Source organism: Antedon mediterranea, chromosome 7 (genome assembly GCF_964355755.1).
Source record: "Antedon mediterranea chromosome 7, ecAntMedi1.1, whole genome shotgun sequence".
NCBI lineage: Eukaryota > Metazoa > Echinodermata > Crinoidea > Comatulida > Antedonidae > Antedon > Antedon mediterranea.
Window position 1 is genome coordinate 10,288,201 of NC_092676.1, and position 23,313 is coordinate 10,311,513.

General features: G+C 35.3%; 1 protein-coding gene across 1 annotated transcript; it reads right to left on the reverse strand.

The window, feature by feature from the left end:
• Nucleotides 1-43: 43 nt before the first annotated feature.
• On the reverse strand, nt 44-7,778 carry LOC140053910 (piggyBac transposable element-derived protein 4-like). The gene is made up of 2 exons (XM_072098661.1): nt 7,492-7,778; nt 44-1,575 (listed from the first exon to the last, which is right to left on the reverse strand). The coding sequence occupies exons 1-2, from the start codon at nt 7,751-7,753 to the stop codon at nt 62-64; spliced, it is 1,776 nt and encodes a 591-aa protein (XP_071954762.1). The 5' UTR covers nt 7,754-7,778; the 3' UTR covers nt 44-61.
• Between the last annotated feature and the right edge of the window lie 15,535 nt (nt 7,779-23,313).

Here is a 23,313-nt window from a genome sequence, read left to right on the forward strand (position 1 = left end):
TTTAAAATATATTTATATAAATACAAAAACTAAAAATAATTTCACCTACTGTACTGTATCTTTAGCTGTGATATTCCTTTGTACAATTGGTTTTGTAGTCAATGAGTGTGTGGTAGCGTTCAAAGCAGGGCACAGGACACATTGGTTTCTCACACTGCCCACATATAAATTTGGTTTGGTGTCGTTTGCTGCCAGCCCCTCTTTTTGAGCACACAATACAGTCGGGTTCGGATGTCCTACCTTTCGGTGTCCTTTGCTTATTTGCTGACACAAAGTGGCGTTCAGTAAGTCTCTGTGGTGGATCAGTTGGTCTTCTACCTGGTCTTGATGGCCGACGTTCGAAGTTTTTTAGCAGACCATCAATGAGTTCCAGTCGAAGTTTATCAGACCTGACATGTTCATTTGGATGGACACTTCTGTATATTATCAAAGCATTGACGAAACTTACCTCCAAAAGGTAAACAAATACCTTCTTCCACCATTGAAGACTTTTGTGGATGTTTAGATACGTCCATATAAGCCGGTCAGCACGATCTACTCCACCCATGTTCTGTGTGTAAAACTCGATGGCACATGGCTTCTGGATTTCACAATAGTTTGGTCCTCGCCGCTGTCTTATCTGCTTCTGAAATGTCATTGAGTTATGAATAGTTGAAATGAGACTTACCTTTCTCTTGTCCATCCAACAAACAAAGAGTTGATTGCCATCTTGTTCGAATACAGAATCTCCAACAGCTGGATTGGCCAGCTTGATTCTGTCTGGAACTCCAGTCCTATTTGTCCTCAATGTTCCACATGCACCTGTAGATTTGTTTGCAAGATCTGCAAAGAGAGCTGGGGAGGAAAAATAATTATCCATATATATATGGTGCTTCTTGCCTATGATAGGCTCGCACAGCTTCATAACAGTCCTCTGTGTAGCATCTGGAAGGCCGTCACTACCTGTAAATAAATCCTGATTATAGATGTAGCCAGTTTTGGAATCTGCTAATGTCCATACAGTCATACCCTGTTTGTGTGGTTTTTTAGGGTGGTAAGTTTTGAACCAGATCCTACCTAAAAAAGCAATAACGCTTTCATCCACAGACATATTCCTAGATGGACTGAAAGCAGATTGAAAGTTAGCAATGAGATTTGACATGAAAAATCTGATTTTGAATCCTCGATCATAGCTAGGATCATCACGTGGTGGTGCAGCATCATTATCGGCAAGGTGGAGGCACCTGAGGATTAAAGTAAAACGATTTCTGGACATAAGTTTCCGGAGTCCAGGCTGTTCTAGAAACCAATGTGTAGACCAGTGATTTTCGTAGCTATTACGTCTATCAAAACCAAAGCCTAACATAATAGCGATAAATGCACGTACCTCATTGATGTCTGTATCTTTCCAGCCTTTCAAAGTTGAATTTTTTAACTTACCTGCATTCCGTTCAATGAATATGAGCTTATTCGCATACCTATTTGTCTCGGTAACTATGTGCTGAAGCACTTTGTCATCTACAAAATGCAGAAATATATCCGTGATTGAAGAATCGACATCATGGATTGTTGGTCCTGCACGTTCAGTAAATTCTCCTAAAATACACAATTTATATAAATCAAAACAAATCAACTCAATAGTTTGAAATGCAAAACATTTTGTAATCCTAAATATAATCAATAATATATTAAAATAACATAATAATTTATTAGGTGATCATTTAGAATAAAATGATCACCTTATTGTAGGAAATCTTATTGGTTATCCTCAACGAAGTTACACAAAAATCATACAGAAAGAAAGAAGATGAAAAAAAAGATGATGATGATGATTTCGTACAATCACAAGAGGTTATCCGCAACGAAGTTAGTTGCAGGATACCCAAATCGTTTTTTCCTACCTATTTCTATAATGTAGCAGGCCAAATAAGACGTTATTTTACAGGATAGAGGGCGGCAAACAATGTTTTTCTCGTATCAGAGCCGTTCATCGTTGTTACTGTAGGAGATATGTGATTTCTATTACATTTTCTGGTTTGTTTGTCAGTTGCTTGTCCGGCCTGTAGGTCATAATGCCAACGTGAACACTTTCTTTTGGCCTCAACCTATCCCCTTAATGTTAAAAGGTACGTCGTTAAACGTCCATGTTTCACCACTTGCGCGGCGGATAACCAAACTCGTCAAAGTGACGAGTTTCATGTCTAGTTTCGCTTTATTTCTTTCTGTACAGATTTTGTGTGTCAATTATCTCAAAAAGTAAAATGTCAATGATCACAAAAATTTCACAATATCTTTCAAATACTGTAACTTGATCCTAATAAGCTTTTCAGCGTGATCACTCAACCGTGACGTCATTTATACGCCATTTTGTGAAATCACATTATCAATCATATCTCCATAATTCATTATCACAAACTTCAGGTCAAGGGTAAAATATTAGCAAATAAAACTTGCGTAGATGTAGATCCAGCAATTGAGGTACACAACAGAGGAGGTTGCGTAGTTGATACGAGACGTAACAACTCGCGGAACAAATTAAAATGACTAATGTTTTGCCTTTTTTTAATAGTGTTTATCCTTAATAATAATAAACAGTATTTATATAGCGCCTAATGGATCACTGACCCCTCTAGGTGCTTTACATTAGACCTTAACTTTAAATGGTAATAAACTATCCCCTGCCGGACACCATTCCGGTATTTCTTAGTCGAGGTTTCGGGGATGGAGACAATCAATAATGTGAAAAAAAAATGTAACTAAGCTTAACTATGCTTAACTAAGGTAAAACTATCCCCCGCCGGACACCATCCCGGTATTTCTTAAAAGGGTTCCTACTTCTAGTATTTTTATCAGTTAATCTACGGTATATTGTTTTGACAACACTTGTAACATGACAACACTTGTAACATGACAACACTTGTAACATGACAACACTTGTAACATGACAACACTTGTAACATGACAACACTTGTAACATGACAACACTTGTAACATGACAACACTTGTAACATGACAACACTTGTAACATGACAACACTTGTAACATGACAACACTTGAAACATGACAACACTTGAAACATGACAACACTTGAAACATGACAACACTTGAAACATGACAACACTTGAAACATGACAACACTTGAAACATGACAACACTTGAAACATGACAACACTTGAAACATGACAACACTTGAAACATGACAACACTTGAAACATGACAACACTTGAAACATGACAACACTTGTAACATGACAACACTTGAAGACAACACTTGTAACATGACAACACTTGTAACATGACAACACTTGTAACACACGACAACACTTGTAACACACGACCACACTTGTATTACACGACCACACTTGTATTACACGACCACACTTGTATTACACGACCACACTTGTATTACACGACAACACTTGTATTACACGACAACACTTGTATTACACGACAACACTTGTATTACACGACCACACTTGTATTACACGACCACACTTGTATTACACGACCACACTTGTATTACACGACCACACTTGTATTACACGACCACACTTGTATTACACGACAACACTTGTATTACACGACAACACTTGTATTACACGACAACACTTGTATTACACGACAACACTTGTATTACACGACAACACTTGTATTACACGACAACACTTGTATTACACGACAACACTTGTATTACACGACAACACTTGTATTACACGACAACACTTGTATTACACGACAACACTTGTATTACACGACAACACTTGTATTACACGACAACACTTGTATTACACGACAACACTTGTATTACACGACAACACTTGTATTACACGACAACACTTGTATTACACGACAACACTTGTATTACACGACAACACTTGTATTACACGACAACACTTGTATTACACGACAACACTTGTATTACACGACAACACTTGTATTACACGACAACACTTGTATTAACACGACAACACTTGTATTAACACGACCACACTTGTATTAACACGACCACACTTGTATTAACACGACCACACTTGTATTAACACGACAACACTTGTATTAACACGAAAACACTTGTATTAACACGAAAACACTTGTATTAACACGACAACACTTGTATTAACACGACAACACTTGTAACATGACAACACTTGTAACATGACCACAGTGCTGATTTTGCCATTTTCCCCCTGACTGATGAATAAAATTCGGAAATATTTACACAGCCATTCACTTTGAAATATCTGTAAGCTAAAAACTGAAAGTAATACTGGATATGGGACTTTACGAAATTAAAAGAAAAAATTGTGCTGTGTGAATATTAATCTACAGTAGGATATGCATCAAAATGTGACATTGTGTCTGTTTCTGCTGGAAATAAAAATAATCGATTTTTTTCTAAGTACCACAAACCACAGAAATAATCGCGTTGCAACTGAAAAAGTTCTCCGACGTTAATCGGTTATCTAGTAATCGCTTTTTAAAAATCACGTCATCCATACTGTACCTACAGCGCAGTTCAAGTTATGGAAGGCCGATGAGAGTTGGTTTGTTTACATCCTATCGCTGCCTAAAACTCTCACATGTAGGATTAAAAATTGAACTCCTAAAGCTATATTATTTGTAAAATAAATATCTAGACTAGACTAGGCCTAATACCGTACCACATACAACAGAATAATGATGTTAAAAGTTCGTTTTGTCGTTCGGCGTTGGTTTTACTCTAGGGCCTAGGTAGGCTATATATTTCTACCAAAACAACAGGCCTAAAAAAGGACATGCAAAACATCGTTTGCCTGGACTGGTGGGATGTAACGGTGTGCTTGTAAAGCAGAATCGTGGAGTCTCTCGGTATAATTCTCCCCCACAAAATAATAAAAATTCAAATGTTTATTAACATTTGATTGTTATTCGGTCCACATCGCTGATCGCAAATAAACACCATGCTTTGTGAATGAGGGTTGCCATACTTTAGAGGTCAAAGTGTGGTCAATAATCGCTATTTGTGTTACAGCTCAAAACTGCTCCTCAATAATCGGTTCAAACAAAAACTAATCGATTAAAACATGCAATGGATTGAGTGTTTTTAATCGTTTATTTTTAATCGGTTATTTTATTTTGCGCCGTTTCTGCTGCCCAAAAATAATCGATTAATAAAATAAACGGTTAATTCTCAGCAGAAACAGGCCCATTGTAAAATAACAATTGTTTTGAGAAAATGTTTAGTTTTAAAAAATTAGTTATTAATAAACAGGAAATTCAATAAACAGTGACTACCAGCACAAAAAAAATCAACAGGAAAACATTGACAGAATTGATTAAAATAATCTAGATTATGAAAAGAAACCAAATTACATACGATATCTAGTATAAAAAAATCAGTCAAAAAGACTTGATATTTTGTCTAAAGGCCCATGCTTTTCGCACCACGCCTCTAGGCACCTATTTTCCCAGAGGACATAATCCATAAGATCAACCTGAAAGCGATATACTGTATCTACGGCTGACAATTTTTAAATTTTGTAAACTCTTTATAGGTCCAGGCTGCTGGACCCAAAAAACGTCTGGAAAAAAAGTTTATTAGTGCTCACAGTTGAACAATTTTAGATTTTTGCCCTTTGATTGGTTGACGTGAATCAACCTGCTGCCGTGAAGTCATGTTGTCTCTGAGGACTGCATGTCCAACACACATCGGGGAAAAATAATGTATTGAAATTCTTTGAATGAGGTTAAATAAACATGTAATATTATAGTTTTACAAAATATATTACTAACAAAATTATTTACTTAGTTTGTGGCTAAAACGATTATTTTCGGCGATGTTTTGGACCGGCCTATATTTCGAAAACTATAAGTCAGATTTCCATAATTCTTTCTTTATTTTAATATTTATACAAAATATTAACAGGCAATGTATGCTATTAACGTCTAATGTTGCATCTTAAATATCCCTGGGTTGGCATACAGAATAGTATGTGGGTCGGGTCATTAGGGAGTAATTAATGCTACTACCCTGGAAACATACAGTATACTGTAGTTTAGTTTATGATTATATTTTTGTTCTGTACAGTAGGCCAGACTATATTTACATAAAATGTTTACTACTAATTGTTAACAAAAATATTCGATATTATAATAAACCATTATAACTGAAGAAAGAACAATGATTCATTGTTAGTTAAAAAGTTGAGCATGTTTTTTGCAAGAAATATTTCTTGTTTATTAAGGTACGATTTACAGAATTTATAGAAATGATTATAGAATCGTCTTATTTTTGACATTTAAAAAAACATTTTTGTAGGCCCATAAATTATTTATTTTTACATAAAAGGATTGTAGGGAAGGCCAAGTTGAACCGCCGACAAGTTGAGCAGCCGCCAGAAAATGTTATTTTCTATGGAACGCCAAATGCTAACTTTCGCCGGTGCTTGTTCTATTTATATTAGGGATAATGATGTACATTCAAAAGTTTATATATCATGGTTTTTAGTATATATATATTATTAAATATTATAATTAAAGAAATAATTATGAAAATCTGGCTTGTAGATTCCAAAATATAAGGCCCAAAACATCACCGAAAGTGATCGTTTTTATCCAAAAATGACATAAACATTTTGCCCCCTCAGTCGGCAGTTGTATGAACTAGGCCTACTCCATTTTTCGGTTAAATAATTACATAAAATCACGTTTTCTGGTAAAATATTTTGTGTATTAACATTGTAAAATTCAATAAAATATGATATTAAAAGATTAGTAAATAAAAAATAATATTTATTTAACCTCATTCGAAGAATGTTAATACTCTATTAATTTGTCCTGAGAGACAACGTAACTTTACGTGGTAGGCCTACACGCGAGAAAAATTATGGAGTGCACTGAATTTTTCCCTCGAAAGATTAAAAACAATTAAATTATTAAATATTACTACTTTCCTTTGCTGTGTTTTTAATTGTAATATGTAACAATAAACCAAGACCATGAACTTATGTACTAGGACACCACCCTAAGCACTACGCGAAATGTCGTAAAAGACGCACGCACTGTACGCTTCATAGAAATCACCGGCGGCTCAACTTGTCGGCGGCCCAACCAGTCATATCCCGATTGTAGCGTGTGCCTTCAATTAATTTTACTCATTTTGAAATTTTTAAATGCGCGTAATTGTTTGCGTAGCATGCTATTGGTAATCCATGCTATTTTATCATGTGAAAAATATGAAATACACCTTTGTAAAGTTTCATTAAAAAACAAATTTATGATCAGAATTTATGATCAACCATAACATTTTATAAAATCGCGCGTACTGTAACTTACGCTGCGCGACTCTAACATCAAAGTTTCTTGCACACCTACAGTTTAAGGTCAATCTTCTGACAAAGTTAGACAATCTTATGTTGACAAGCATTAGAGATACACAGCAAACAAAATTCGTGGAAAGAAAGAAGAATAAGAAAAAAAAAGATCCTGACAAAAACAAGGGGTTGAATTTCAATAATATAAATTAAATATTTACCTAACCAGGCATAATCATAGGCACGATCTTTCCAATCCAAATTATCGACACCCCTTCTATGTCTATGCCTTGCTGATGCATTGTTGTCTTCAGATCCTTCGTCATCTTCAGATCCTTCGTCGTCTTTTAATTCTTCGTCGTCTTCAGATTCAGGCTCAAAATCTTGTTCTAAAATATCACAATTAAAAGATTCCTCGTCGCTGTCGCTATCATCGATAAAAGACAAGTCAGCCACCTCTTTAGATTTATTATAGCTGGCCATTACACAGAAGTTTTAACCAAAATTTAAAAAAAAATTTAATAAAAATATTCAAATGTAACCAAAATTGTTTGACTTGGATTTTCAAACAAATTGTAATACTCTTTATAAAAAAAACTATCAAATTCTCAGAAAATCCGAAGAAGTCAATGGAAATTTTTTATGAAACACTTCAAGGTACTGTATGCTTGGCAGAAAAAATCGCCCAAGGCTTTTGAATATAAAATCAGTTTTGCAAGAATTGAGATGTGTTTCTTCAGTGATAGATCATTGAAGAATGCTGAATTGTTCAGTGATTTCAATTACCCGCCCATTGTGGGCTGTACCATTGCTAAAGTGTGGGGCAATGTTAGGTGTTGGCTTGTCTTTTAATCAATATTTACAATAGAATGACTATACATTTGTTACTTCCTATTTAAATATGCCTTTGAATTCTTTGGAATTTTAATTCAGTAGGGTGTTGCAGTAGAGTTAACATCTTTCTTATTTTTGATCAAATTAAACAATAGTACAGATTTACAAAAATTAAATTTCCAATACTCTTTGCATTTATATAATTTTAAATTCAAATGATTAATCAAATTAAAATTTACTGCAAACACCCTACTGAATTAAATTCAGGTATATGTTAGGAATTAGTAATTTAGTAATGTTATTGTATGTACAGAGATTGATTAAAAAAACACCCCCAACTATTACAATGGTACAATCCATAATGGGTGGGTAATTGTCCTGGTGGTTAGTGTCTGGGTGATTATTGTCCTACATTCTTCTATTATAGCATGTTTACTAGGGTGCAAGGTTCAAGAATATTTGAGATAAGATCATTAATCAATAGTAACAGTTGTTAGTACAAGTTTCTTTAGGTTCAAGGTAATGGAAATAACAGTTTGTGCTGGCTGTATTCCCTACCTCCTTTCTCATATATAGCATGTGTGATCCTACTGTAGCAGCAAATATATTATTCTTCTTCTAATGTTACCAATTCATCATCTTTCAGAAACCACTATACTGTTAATGTATTGAACAATTCCTAACTGAGCAACCATTGATGACCATCAATACAATAATAATAGTTACAACGGGACACAGTTAATAGGTGTTTTGCATTGAATTTTGTATATGTAAATTGTAATGAATGTACAGAAATACTAATGTTTTTCCAAGTATGCAAACTGTAAATGAGTTAGAAAGGGAATGAAAAATAATATATCTCTAATTTTTATATGATGTAGAGTAGGGGATAAATTTCACAAAATTCATATCAGGTGTACCACAAAGTCAATCCAAGGTCAAAGTGAATTGAATAGCTTACACATGTGATATTTATATCACTTGAAACCCTCTTAGTACTGAATTCCCAATAGGGAGGCCATTTCTTTACAGAACAGCATTTTGTATTACCCCAGGGAGTTGAAATTGTTCCAAGTAATTTTATCATAAAGGTATAAAAATATGTTTCTAAACACAAATATTCCTTATTAAATTTCCTGCAAGATGTATAATTTATATTTTTATGATTTATTTTTATTTATGAAATCTGTAAATAAAAAAATTCAAATTTCCAAATAAAATTTTGTCAATTCAGTATTTGTGAAAATCTAAATTTTGAAAATTCCATCTTAAGGTATGTCTGATTTCCCTTGTGTGATAACAACTCATACTATAGAAGTTATTATCCAGTAACCTTTAGTTATAGTCCTTACAGGTTACACATGGTACCATGTGGCCTAGAAAAAAAGCCACAGACAAATTGTTAACAGTAATTTTGTCTAAATTTTTGAAAAAGGCTAACTTATCAAACTACTTGGAATATTGTTGGCCAATCAGGAGTCAGGGTAGGTTAGTTAAGATAATGTTTTATTTTTTAAGGATAGTTTTAGTTGGAAGGAAGGTGAACAGACACAGGTCAGCAAGAGGGCCTGTTCATTAACAGTGGGACAGCCAGTCGACAAATCGTGTCAAATTTCGACTCGGAGAGGGCGCCCTACTTTTCTAATTTAGTTCAAAATTGCTAAATTTTAGGGTGTTGGAAAAACACAATATTTGTAAATTTAGCTGATTATCGGAAAAATATTGTTAGTGAAATAAATTCATAAATGGTTTTAATATATTGTCATGTAAAATTAAATGTATTTGAACAAAACGATAATCTGTAATTTAACGGCAAAATCAACCAATGTCTTTTTTCCGAAATTGTACCCTAGAAAATCATTAAAATAAAATATTTAGAAAAATTGAACAGTCCTGAATTTAAAATCCCTGTTAGAAAAATTAATAATCTACAGAATACGATATTAAGATACAAAATTCGGTGGTTGGGATGCAGCTCCGACTATTCAAACTAAAGGTACCACTATTTGCTCCATCGAAAACTAGCGAAACCGCCATTTTGTAAACACATCGTCATCGTGTTTATGAATTTATTTATAGCGAACGATATACGCGATGTTTATAATTGTCCGCGTATAAGAATTCATATAAATAATACATTCCAATACAACGTATATTATTACTTGTTTATTTATCACAGTATACATTTTAGTTGAGGAATATTTATCATAACTATTATAATAGCTTTTATACGAGTCCGAGGCCTAGCCCTATTAGCGAGTGATTGTTCCAGGGGCGGAAAGTCACTTAGTGACGTTGTGATCGGGCGCGTCGGGCCTAGCTAATATTAATAATATGACCTGAAATAAGCGGCTAACAAGAACTGTTATATACTTGCTTACAATTTTTTTGTTATTGATGAACAAACAAGCAATTAGATTGAATAACAAATTATTTATTCATTTTTTTTGGGTAAAAACATGTACAAACTAGTAGTACTGTATAATCATGGAGTATAATATAAATTAATAGTAATATTAAACTAATACAGTATTAATAAAATATAAAATAGGCTATACAATAAATATTCAATTTTTAAGGTCTACCACATGACAATAACATAATTTACAGAGTATAGTGTAGTAGGTTTGCATTCAACATAAATATTTGTATTGTAATTCATCTAAATCCTCTGCAACATACATATATATATATTTGTAATTCAACATTTTGTTTTAAATAATTAAATTATAGTTTGAGTATGACAATGTCGGTAGGTACACTACCGGTGTCATCTTTTTATCCACTTCACTCTCAGTTTGAAGTCACAAAGACAAAGAACTCTGCATCATCAACGATTCCTGAAAGTGTCAGAAAAAATAATAAATGTCTGGTTGTATATACAGGCCCGCATGCAGCATTTATAATGGGGGGGGGGGGGGTGCGAGCGAAGCGAGCAACAATGGCTGGGGGCCGGCAAGGGCCCCGGTCAGGGTCCAGGGGCCGAAGGCCCTGGAAAAATTGGCGTTATTTGACGTTCTAAAGACTGATGTAAGACTCTCTGTTGTGGCTTGGGCTAGTTGAACGATGAACACCAGAACTTAACGCTTTCATGATGAGGCCAACTCAGCAGGGGTGGCGCCAGGATCTTCCCGACGCGGGGGGTACATTCCCCGACGAGGGGGCTATGCGAGCGAAGCGAGCATCACTAGGCTGAGGGCCAGGGGCCGCCAAGGGCTCCCGGTAGGGGTCCAGGGGGCGAAGCCCCCGGAAGCAACGCGTTCTAGCGTCATTTGAGGTCTTTTTAATCAGATTTAGGGTAGCCATTTTTTCCATTTTTTATAATGCATAAATAAAATACTGCGTGCAAAAAAACGATGCGCGATGACTGTTTCAATCCATATTTTTCAATTTAAAAAATAAAAGTTCAAAGAAAATTTAGAAAAATAGAGTTGGAGGTCCCGGAAATTGGACTTATTATACCTCAAAACATGAAAAAAAATATATAAGTCCCTATCATGGGTTGTGACTGAGCTAAGAAATGTTTGAAAAATAGAGATGTTAGGTCCCGGAAAATGTACTTCTTGTTCTTCGAAATATGACCAGCTTTATTGTTGGGGCTGAGCTAAGATTAATGTTTAAAACTAGAGCTGCAGGTCTTCAAAAAATTGCATTTTATACTTTGGAAACATCAGGCCTAGAGGCTTAAAAAACGCAAGCGTAGACCTTTTTCAGTCGGGGAAAAAAGTTTATTCCTCCCAGGTGTATGCATGGGTACCATCTGGACTTCCGAGTGGTGAGAAATTCATGACATACAGGATATTGAAAATGTAATAACTATAGCTATAATGTTGGCTAAGCGAAAATGGCATGTTTTTTTGTTTAGTAATGGATGAAAAATTTATTTTAGATGCCCCACGGTACAGAAGGTTACTTGTAAATTAAAAAATTGGTGAACAAACGAACAATTAACATAATTCGTTTTTGCTGTAGTGTAGCGTACGTCGACGCAGTACACGACGTAACCGTCGGTAAACTTCGCCTGGAAAATAACACATTACACATTTTGGTCCCTGGATGAAACTTGATATCACGCGCCTCGACCCAACGTTGAACGATTCGTACAAAGGGATACCGCCAGACAAGTGCGTACCTAGCTATTGTTTAGTAGTATGTTAGATCGCTGGCAATAATGAATGCATATAAAGTGCATAATATCACTCTGACGTACTCTCACGGTCAATGAAACGTCGCGGTTTTCTAGGCGCTGAAGCTAGCTACGAAGTGAACGCGAACGCTTTTTACTGTATATTATATTCCCCGACAAAAAGTACACGTGTTCCCTTCGGTAACCGTCGGTAAACTTCGTCTGGAAAATAACTACATTACACATTTTGGTCCCTGGATGAAACTTGATATCACGCGTCTCGACCCAACGTTGAACGATTCGTACAAAGGGATACCGCCAGACAAGTGCGTACCTAGCTAATGTTTAGTAGTAAGTTAGATCGCTGGCAATAATGAATGCATAAAAGTGCATATTAGCCCTCTGACGTACTCTCACGGTCAATGGAATGTCGTGGTTTTCTAGGCGCTGAAGCTATATGAAGTGAACGCGAACGGGGCTAGGCTCCCCGACGACGCTGTCTGAGTTGGCCTTCCCTTGTTTAGGCGCCGTATTCGATAGTGTCTGTATTTCCAGACACGTCTTTACCGCCGGTTAAGTTGTCTGTATTTCTCCAGCAAACACTTTACCGCGTACATGAAGCGCTAAGCTATTGCTTGTCGTCACATGATCGACTGCGCATGTTTTACATCGAGTTTGTAGTCCGTTCAGATTCCGTAATTTAATTACCGGTATTTTTTCATTTTATATTAGCATATTTTTGTTTGTATACCATTGATAATGTAAATTTTGTATATATATAATGATATTGTCTTTAGTTAAACAAGACGAGAAAAAATACCAACCGAGGAAATAGTGGACCTTTTGGGACTTGGGGGGGGTGCGTCTGCACCCAACGCACCCCCCCCCCCCCCCCCTGGATACGGGCCTGATATATAATTATGACATAAAAGTAAGGCAAATGGAAGCTGTATTTTATTAATTAAATTACAGTATTTACTAGTATTATTATTTATATAATCTAGGCCTACTAGTAGCCTAGCTAGGCATCAGTCTATTGAGCCTAATAAATCAAATAATAAATGAAAAATAAAATAATAATATTAATACTGATTGAAAAAAAGTATTTTTTTGGGGGGATCAGATCACCAGGCTAGGCCGGCCAGGACCAATGATACTCGTAATCAGTACAACTTAACGACTATCGGATCAGCATCAACACAGTACAACACACATCTCGCTATCGCCTATATTGACACACGTGTCTCGCGTTGCCGAAACCACGCTCACAGCTAGAAAATTTACCTACCTTTCGAGGCCTGAGAATACACCAACAAATTTTGAACAGGATAGAAATATATCATACTCGATTAAACTAATATTATTCTTGATAAAACAATTGATTATAATTTTTTTAATTTGTTGGGATGCACCTCCGACTATTCAGAAAATGGACAACAAAACAGTAGTCAAATCGTACCATATTTATAAATTTCACGAGTCCCGACTTCAGTCGCCGAATGTATTGTATTAGCTTCGGTTTCTTTGAAGGAAACCGATTGGTTATTCAATTATACTTATTAGGAAATGCTTTTACCATAATAGGTAATGTTGGGCGGTTCTTAAATATTCATGAGAGCTTAAAATAAAACAGCACTTATTTGCTAGGCGACGAAAAATCGTGGTTTCAGTTTTCAACGATAGGTGGCGCTTCAAAATCGTCAATGCGGAAGTAAGTCGATTTTACACGATTTAACGGTCAAAACGCGAAGTGGCTTTCCCACTGTTAAAGGAATATACTTTTTCATTTCATTTCATTATTTATTTGGTCTATTTGAGTACGGTATATACATAACAAAAAAACTGAAATTGGGGAGACCAGGGTCAACCTAAGTGAACTTAATCACTGTAACTAAGCTGGTTGACCCAACCCCAAAGTCAGTTTCCACATAAAAGACAAAGACAAAATAAAGTTACAGCGAAACAAAATGAATATGAACTTTTCTAATGAAGGCTGATCGGCTTTCTAGGACTGCAGCATCTGTCAACAGTCTTGGAAGCTGGTCCCAGACACACCTGATTGCTAATAGAATGGAAAAAAGCTCAGGTACAGGCATGAATTTTAAATAAAAATAATGATGAAAAAACATGAATTTCCCTTAATATGGTCAAATACAACATTTGGCAAAATTCTGCCATAAAAACCAGGAAGACTTTTTTTCAGTACCGTACTGACGCGGGTATAAGCCCACCCCCCTTGAACATAAAATCACGTCAAGTTTGGGGGGTGGGCTTATACCCGAGGATCCAAAAATCCAGATCATCAAAAACAGCACATGTACACTGTGTATTCCACCATGCGAGCGAGCGCCCTCACGTGTACGACGTTGCCTCTAAATACACGAGGTGTAGTGTCGGAAATTAAGCTTATAGGCTAGGGCCTAGTTCGTGTAATTTATCGTAGAATATCTTATTTTAAACATCAATTGAACAAGAATTTATCAAGCAGAATGCTTTAAAAGCAAGTATACAATGTTTGTTAAATAGAAATGTACCAAAGAAATTTAATAAGCTTGTTTATGGCAGCCGATACCAAATAGTGGTTTTCCGTTTTGGCGACTTGTAGCGTCGTGTCTGAAGCGATCTTCGACCGCAATGGAGTGTAAACAAAACAGGACCGCTAGGCCTCATATGGCCTAACGTCGGTGCATGGACGTCGCCAAATACAAAATAATGTATTACGACACTGTAGATCTTCGAATTAATGGGTGGGCTTATACCCGAGTGCCTCATTTCTCATGAAAATTAGTCAAAAGTCGGGGGTGGGCTTATACCCGAGTATGGGCTTATACCCGCGTCAGTACGGTAGTTATGTAGTTTAACCTAATGTAATAACATGTCTGGTGACTCCCTAATAAAAGGTGAAAAAAGATGGTGGATATACGGTGGATAATTTTTGCTATAGCATGAAAATAAAAATCTGAAGTTGAATAAAAATACCAGAAATGTAAAATTCAAGTTATAAAACGTCATAACAGATAAATATTCAAATTTGCTTAACTAATTAACGCTTTCATTTAAAACTGAAGTGTCACTGATTTGTGGTATGCAAGAGTAAATTTGAGTGGTTAGAGGTAAAACTTGTATTGTACCGTATATTTTGGTGTATAAGTCGCACTTTTGACACGCAAATTTGACCTCTAAATTAAGGGTGCGTCTTATACACCGAACATAAATGCCTCACCACACAGATTGTACATATCGTCACCTCGTTTGCTAGACCTGAGTAGGCTAGGCCTAGCTACAGTATACTAACGTAACGGCAACCTGCTTCTGCCTAGTTTTTATACACCGAAATATACGGTAAGCGTCATTCACTAAACCTGTACCTTGAGCTGTCGTAATGAACAAAAGATCAGTGTCGTGCGAGGTGGCTTCCATAATCTTTTCCTAGTCCAGGCCTATGGAGTTGTACGCCGCGTACAATACAAAAGCATCACTCTGTAGGTCTCAACAGGCTGTAGTGTAATGTAGCCTTAGTATTTGTGACATCTGGCAAAGAATTCACATATTAGTAATGGATGTCTTCCAGCTCGATATTTGTGCCAAAATAGATTTTTTACCTAATTTTGTTATTCTTGAGATGCTGAATCCAAAAAAGTTAGGTGCCATTTTTTTCACCACTCCTTCAGCCGACGTTCTACACTAAAGTTGGTCATCCATGATATCATTGGAAAGGGAATGTAATACTGATCATTTTATTCCATTACACCCATATCAATAAACGCATAGTTACATAGTTATTGTGCAATAAAACAAATCACGTGACCATCAATAAAGGTCAACATGCAATTTCACCAAGTACCTGTTTTGTATCATTGGAATAGCTTTTTTTTATTCTGAATGTTTCTTTCTACTTTGTCATAATTGTCTATTTATATGTTTTATTACATATATCTTAATACTATTTAAGTATGATACAGTAATTGGAAAATTATGACAAAAAAACTAAGGAAAATCGAATAGATATTAGTAAAACTGTATTTAGATGAAAAAAGCTATCCTATGATACCAAACAGTAAAGTATTTGAGAAAATTAAATGTTGACCTTTTGACCTTTATTGGTCACTTGACTTGTTTATTGTTATTTATAACTATGTAACTACTGTAAAACCTGGAAAAGAGGTCTTTTTTTAGTGCTCTTGGGTGGGCTTCTTTTTGAGATGGGCTTCTTTTCGAGAGTACTTTTGCAAACTGTAGAGGGGCCTTCTTTTAGAATATACCAATTAAAAAACAATATAAAAAGCAAAATAACAGTCCCATGATTCACTGTCAAATACAATCATTTCGTTATCATCGTCGTCATCATCCACAATGGAATATTCAAGAGTGTCGTCTGTCGATGATGGCATCTCCACACTCAATTCACCAGGGACAAAAAGTAGTGAGCCCTCTATCGGCAGCGAATCGTTTTTGCACACGAGACAGCGTTGACAATTACCCGGAAGCAACTTTGTTTTGAAAAGTAAATCTTAGGTTTTTGCAAACTGGCCAATTGGAACTTTTGGTTTTATTTACTAATGAATAATTCATGAAAACCTTTGACGAGGCATCTACGAACCACGTGATATTGTTTTTTAATCGACGAACCCATTATATTTGTGTGAAACAAGGGTGAATTACACCGATGTTTTTTAAACAATTTTAGGCTATTCGAATGTTAAAATTTTGTCTAATTTGTTGAGGCTGTAATAAAACAACGCAATTTTTTGAGAAGGTGGGTTTTATAGTTTCTGAATATTTGATTTTTCAATAGTAGTTAATAAAAAAATCTCGTTGGGGTTATTTTTTATTTTTTTTTAATGGCTGCTTAAACATGTGCCTTCTTGGGTATTTCACTATTGAAAATGGAACACATGGTTGTAGCTAAAATCATTTTTTACGCCATAAGATAAAAAATGTGATTTTGTAAATTAATAAGGGCAACATATAATATATAGGAAAGCTGTTTTAAATCATAAAACTCTACAAAGCCTCTTTGTTTTATTTATAAATCAATATAGTCTAGGCCTAGTAATACAGTAGGAGAGCCAGGCTTTAGCCTATAATAGTGGGGTAGTGCGTGCATTATTGGCGCGTGTTCATTGTCAGGCGCGCGTTGTTTATAGGCCTAAGAAAATAAGAATAAATATACACATATAATTAAATAATGATTATTATTAATTGAATGTTTTGTTTTTTTTACAGACCCCAGAGGATTGTTCTACATACTTCAATACAAATAGCATTAAAGCAACAACAATTTCTTATGAGTCATATTAATTTACCTCTGGCATATAATGTCAAAAAGCACTATTAATACTGTAATTATTGATATTTATAGATGTATTGCCAAAGAGACATTTATTTTTTAAAAACTTTAACTTATCCTAATTTACTTATTTAAAGGTTCAAGTGGCGGTTGGTTGTTGTGCAGTAGTTTAATAAAGTTTAAATGTACATTTCAAATCGGCAAATAAATAATGGTAATAGGCCTACTACTACAGTAATAGTAAATCTTTTGAAGATTAGGCTTAGTACAAAAAATGTTAGCTAAGTTCATGTAGAAAACTTGTTGTCTGATTTTTAAGGTGCAATTTGTGATAATATTAAAAGTTAAAATGTTAATTGGTGTGTATTTGTATTTCATTTATTGCTCCATTATTATAATAAAAAGCAGGGAACCGTGAAATTTCATTTTAGCTCCGATAAAAAGTAAACATTTTCAGCATATACTTAAATCAATCATATGTTAGTGAAAGGTGACATTAACAGATTTATTATGAGATTACTAGTAAGCCTACTAGCTTTAGCTCTATTCATAAAAATATGACATTATATACTGTGTACATTAATTAATTAGCCTAGGCCTAACTAATTGACTGATTTTTCAGTATTTTACCAAGTCAGCCGTTCAGGCATGCAAACAGTCCCCACTTCACACTAATCTTCATAATTATAAGAAAAATGAAAGTTGAGCACTTTATTTTAAAATTTATATGCCCATATTATAAGATTCTGCATCATCCACTTAACAAGAACTAGAATTGAGAGCACAGTGATGGAGCGCATTTTCCGTCGTTCTCGTCGCCTAAGGAAACGAGTATTCCAGCCTTGCCGCGTATTCCTAGGCCTACGCGCACCGCACTTTCGCTCAAAATACACTATCTTCAACTCCTTATAGAATTTGTTTGAAAAATAACCCCAAGCTTATATTTGGAAATCTTTGAAAATGCATATAAGACTATATTATAGCGTTTTCAGAATTTCATTTAAAAATTGCAAATTAATGTTAGCTATTTTAACAAATTAGTTAGTTTTCACTTTTTTGTTTTCGCCGTATGACTCGCTTTGTTTACGTTTACACTTGGCTTAGACGTTTATCTTAGAATTCAAATAAATTAATCCATAATCAACTAAAATTGCTATTGTTGTGGTTTTTGTTTAATATAAATGTTCTTTATTAACAGAAATAAATCAAACAACAATATAATTTAATATAAACCCGTTAAAAAGGAAATTTAGACAGCCTATAAAACACGGACGTCAGAACTCGCGTCGCTCGAAATGCTCGTTAACTTTCTATTTATAGCCAATCGAAAAAGGCTCCGGCTAACTTAAACAATGAAAACGGCTCTCGGAACACTTAATGTCCCATTTTCGCTGTTTGACGTGGATGTGTCTCATATCCAACCAACCCTTCGACGTTTACTTCTTTGTTTTCAGAACCATTAAGGGCTACATTTCTGAACTCGCACGCCAACGAACGAACAGTTCTTTGAATGTATTGCAGCAATTGCGTCCTTTTTCTTTTTCCACTCTCGCACCAGCTTACAATCAATACTAAATTCTTTTTGCAGTCTTTGCAACACAATTGCCATTAGTGCTATGCCACTGCAAAACATTAAGCTTATAGTCTCGAGTATACGTCACTTTCCTCGACTTTACCATTTTGCAAAAGCAAAGAAAAATAGCAAATACACACACAACGTGTTGTTTACTGTCACGTTTGACAAATTACGCAGTGCAGGCACGTCACTATGCGCTTGCGTATGAAAATGGCTACACCGAGTCCTATCCACAAAGTGGCAATTGTTTCATCTAGAATTAAAGGACACCATGGTTTTCAGTACAATTACAAAATAAACGAAGAAATGATATGTTAACTGGAACCCGAAAACAAGAAAAGTCTAGCCAGAAATGCAATCAAGGTATGTTCGTTGAATGGTGCAGATGTTGGACATGTTCTCAGATAATAGCTCTGTTGATGAAAGATAGGACAGTAGTGCAGCTTAAAGCCAAAATAACTGGAATGGAACGAACGGCCCCAGAAGGAAAATGGATACTGTTTTTAGGAGGTGTGGAAATTCCCTGCCGATTTTACATATTTGCCAACGAAACAGACAAGAAAAAGATACAAGATTTATTTATTTATTTATTTATTTTATTGCTCTATAAACGACTCCGATAAGTACAACCTTACTTTTACTCATTTTGATTTCAGTCCATAGTAAATTCCACATCTTTATTTTCAAGATGGTCCAATCGTCTCGATTTAAACTTAAACATAATTCCGCCTCCCCTTCTACCATCGTTTCTGTCTTTCCTATGTATGGTGAAACCAGGACAGTATAATTCTGAGTCTGAAACAAATGAATTGAGCCATGTTTCAGAGAAACAAATGAAGGGCCTGTTTCTGCTGCATAAAAAATAACCGGTTAAAATCGGTGTGAATAAATTAAAATCGGTGTGAATAAATGAACTCCATTTTCTTGGCAGCAGAAACAGGAAAAATTTGTGGTAACCGGTTAAAAGGCAGCGCAAAATCACCGGTTAAAAACACCAATTTAAATCGGTGTTAGAACGCCGTTTAGCTGGTTATCGCTGAGCAATTCTTAGCTGCAACACGAAATAACGGTTATTTGATTGACAGTTGTGACCCCGGTTCAGATACCGTCGCGTACGATGTGTGTTTTCCTCGTGGTTTTGACAGTCGAACAATGAAGTGAACATGTATGTGGATGAATGAAATCACAAGATATGTTATTCAGTTGTGGGGGGAAGAGAAAGTACGGGGAAGGATGGCAGGCAATAGAAAAGATTCACAGATATATAAGAGCATTTTTGCGAAAGTAAAAGAGGAATTCGGGGTGGAGTTCTGGGGGAGAACGGAGACTACCGAAGCTAAAAAATTTGAGGCGTTAATACACACTCGCGAAGGGTATGGTCCTATAAACACCAAAACGGAAACAAAAGGGACTCGGAATTTTGCAAATACCTACCAAACGAGAATAGATAATGGTTAATTAATTATGAAAACCCAGATTTTATAGCAAAAATCATCCGAATTTATGTTATAAATGATGAATTTAGTAACAAAAACTGAATCCAAACGAGCATATTTATGGCACGCCCTTAGTGCCTTTAATAGGAGAACAATGAACAATCTTACTTTGATTGTTTTACATAATATAATTTTTTAGAAAAACATCACATCGACCGAAAACAGAGCCTTTGATAATATATTAAATATGATTTTACTAAGCATAGAAATGTGTTATTATTTATGTTAGTACATAAATATACGAAATATGTTCAATACTCATTATTCTATTAAAGGCACTATGTGCGTGCGATATTCTATGACTTTGATACTCTCGTTTGATTTAAGTTTTTTGTGGCTAAACTCATCGTTTTTAACATAAATTTGGACGATTTTTGCTATAAAAGTTGGGTTTTCATAATTAATTAAACAATTATCTACTCTCGTTTGGTAGGTATTGCAACATTCTGAGTCTCGTTTTTCTTTCCGTTTGGTGTTTTGTAGGACCGCGCTCGCGAAAGACAACAGTCGTTCACGTGGAAAGGGCCGTATGTCATCGCATTTGTTGAGGAATTAGACTAGATAAAAATTATCCTAGGCGATCGGGCACTGCACGACCCTCCCCATGTTATTGAAGGCGCCATGAGAATTAATTTTATTAGCGATGGTAAGTAGGCTTTACAAAAAACAAACTTGTAGAACTGGACACAACATTTTTTTATTTTAACATGTTTAAGATGTTCGGCGATATACACACGTGTGTACTGACGACGTCGATGTGTAAACAAACAGCCAACTTCCTACTTCCGTCTGAGTGTATTGCATTTTGGGTAATGATGACGTTTTGCTCGACGACCACCCATAAATTTAACCGGTTATTTCGGAGCACAAATTGAGTAGAAACGCGGTCTTGTTATTGTTATCTATTTTAAAATAACCGGTTAAATTGCGTTATGCAGCAGAAACAGACCCTAAGTCAAATGAATTATTTAAAAGATGACCTTGCAATTCAGAGTTGTATACATCTAATTTATTTTTTATGCTTCTAATGTTCTGATAGTAGAGCTTAGGAGTGTTGTTGTTATTGTTTTGATTTTGATGACTGGACGTGGTAGAGCGTGTGGAATTCAAAACATGTTGGCCGATCGTTGGTCCGGAATTGACTTCGATGTCGCCACACTTGATAAGCGTAGGTTGAAAGTTGAGACACAAGATCTAGCTGAAAAGTATAGAACTCTGGCACCACTGTATTTGAGATGAGTAGTACCATTGTTCCTACAGCGTCTACAATCGAGTAGGCCGGCAATTTCAGGCTGAATGCCCAGCCATTGTTCATAACAAAGGTGGACATCGGTATTAATTGCTGTGTGCAGGTGTGTAGAGCAATGCACAGTGAGGCCTAGCAAGTTGTGAATGATTAGAGGTAAATAATCGTCAAACTGCATAAACTTGCATCCGTTGATACATTGCACAGTGTTTATATTTGCTTCAGGATGATGTGCTGGTTTTTAAGATGTAATTATATCTTAAATGGCATATAATAAAACACAGAGAACGTAATGAGAACGACGTGTACTGGCCATAGCGGATTTATTTCTTGATAAGATGCAATCAAAGCACCATTTGGACGACAATAAACTGTAAAATAAATGTATGATAAACACGATCATACATATTAATTATTATTATCAGTCTGCATCACAAACATGTTTGTATTGTTTATTTTTGTTCCTTTGACATTCAGTTAATAAACCTACATTCTTAATACAGTATAGTAGTCTATCCCATACTATCTTGAAAAGAAGCCCAGGGGGCTTTTGCAAACTGTACTAGAGGAAGGCTTCTTTTCTAGGTTTAAGCCCATGGGCTTCTTTTCGAGGTTTTACTGTATGCATTTTTTTATATAGATGTAATGGGATACAATGATTTCCCTATCTGATGATACCAAGGATGACAAAGTTTAGTATGGAATGAAGGAGTGGTCGAAAAAAATGGCACCTAACTTTTTTGAATTCAGCCAATAAAATCTATTTTGGCACAAATATCAAGCTGGAGCTAGTTTTCCTTACATATGTGACTGTACTATATTTATATAATTATAAAAAGCAATTATGGTTTATTAAAACAGACATTTTGGGTATACCAAAAGATTTATGGTGTCAAGATTTATGGTGTTAAAGTACTTGGAGTACTTAAAAGTAATTGACCAATCAAAATCAAGATAGGAAAATTATGAACCATTCAACATAAACTATTAACAGCTAATAGAAGCCTGGAATAATATTTTAACAAAGAGATGAGTCTTCTTTCAACAAAAGAAGATTCATTTATATCTAAATTGTTATTCATAGTTCTAGTGTACACTTTTACCTGTGTAATGGAGTACCACAGTACCACAGCTCCAATCTAATTAAATATTCAAGGACTTATACCACACCTCATAAACATTGGTCAGAGGTAGGTAATCAAGGTCACTGGCTATCATGTATCAAGTATAAATCTATAACAAGAGAGGAGTAGGCTTGCATATATCAAGAGAGGAGTACACTTGTGTATATCAAGAGAGGAGTACACTTGCATATATCCAGAGAGGAGTACACTTGCATATATCCAGAGAGGAGTACGCTTGCATATATCAAGAGAGGAGTACGCTTGCATATATCAAGAGAGGAGTACACTTGTATATATCAAGAGAGGAGTACACTTGTATATATCAAGAGAGGAGTACGCTTGCATACCGTA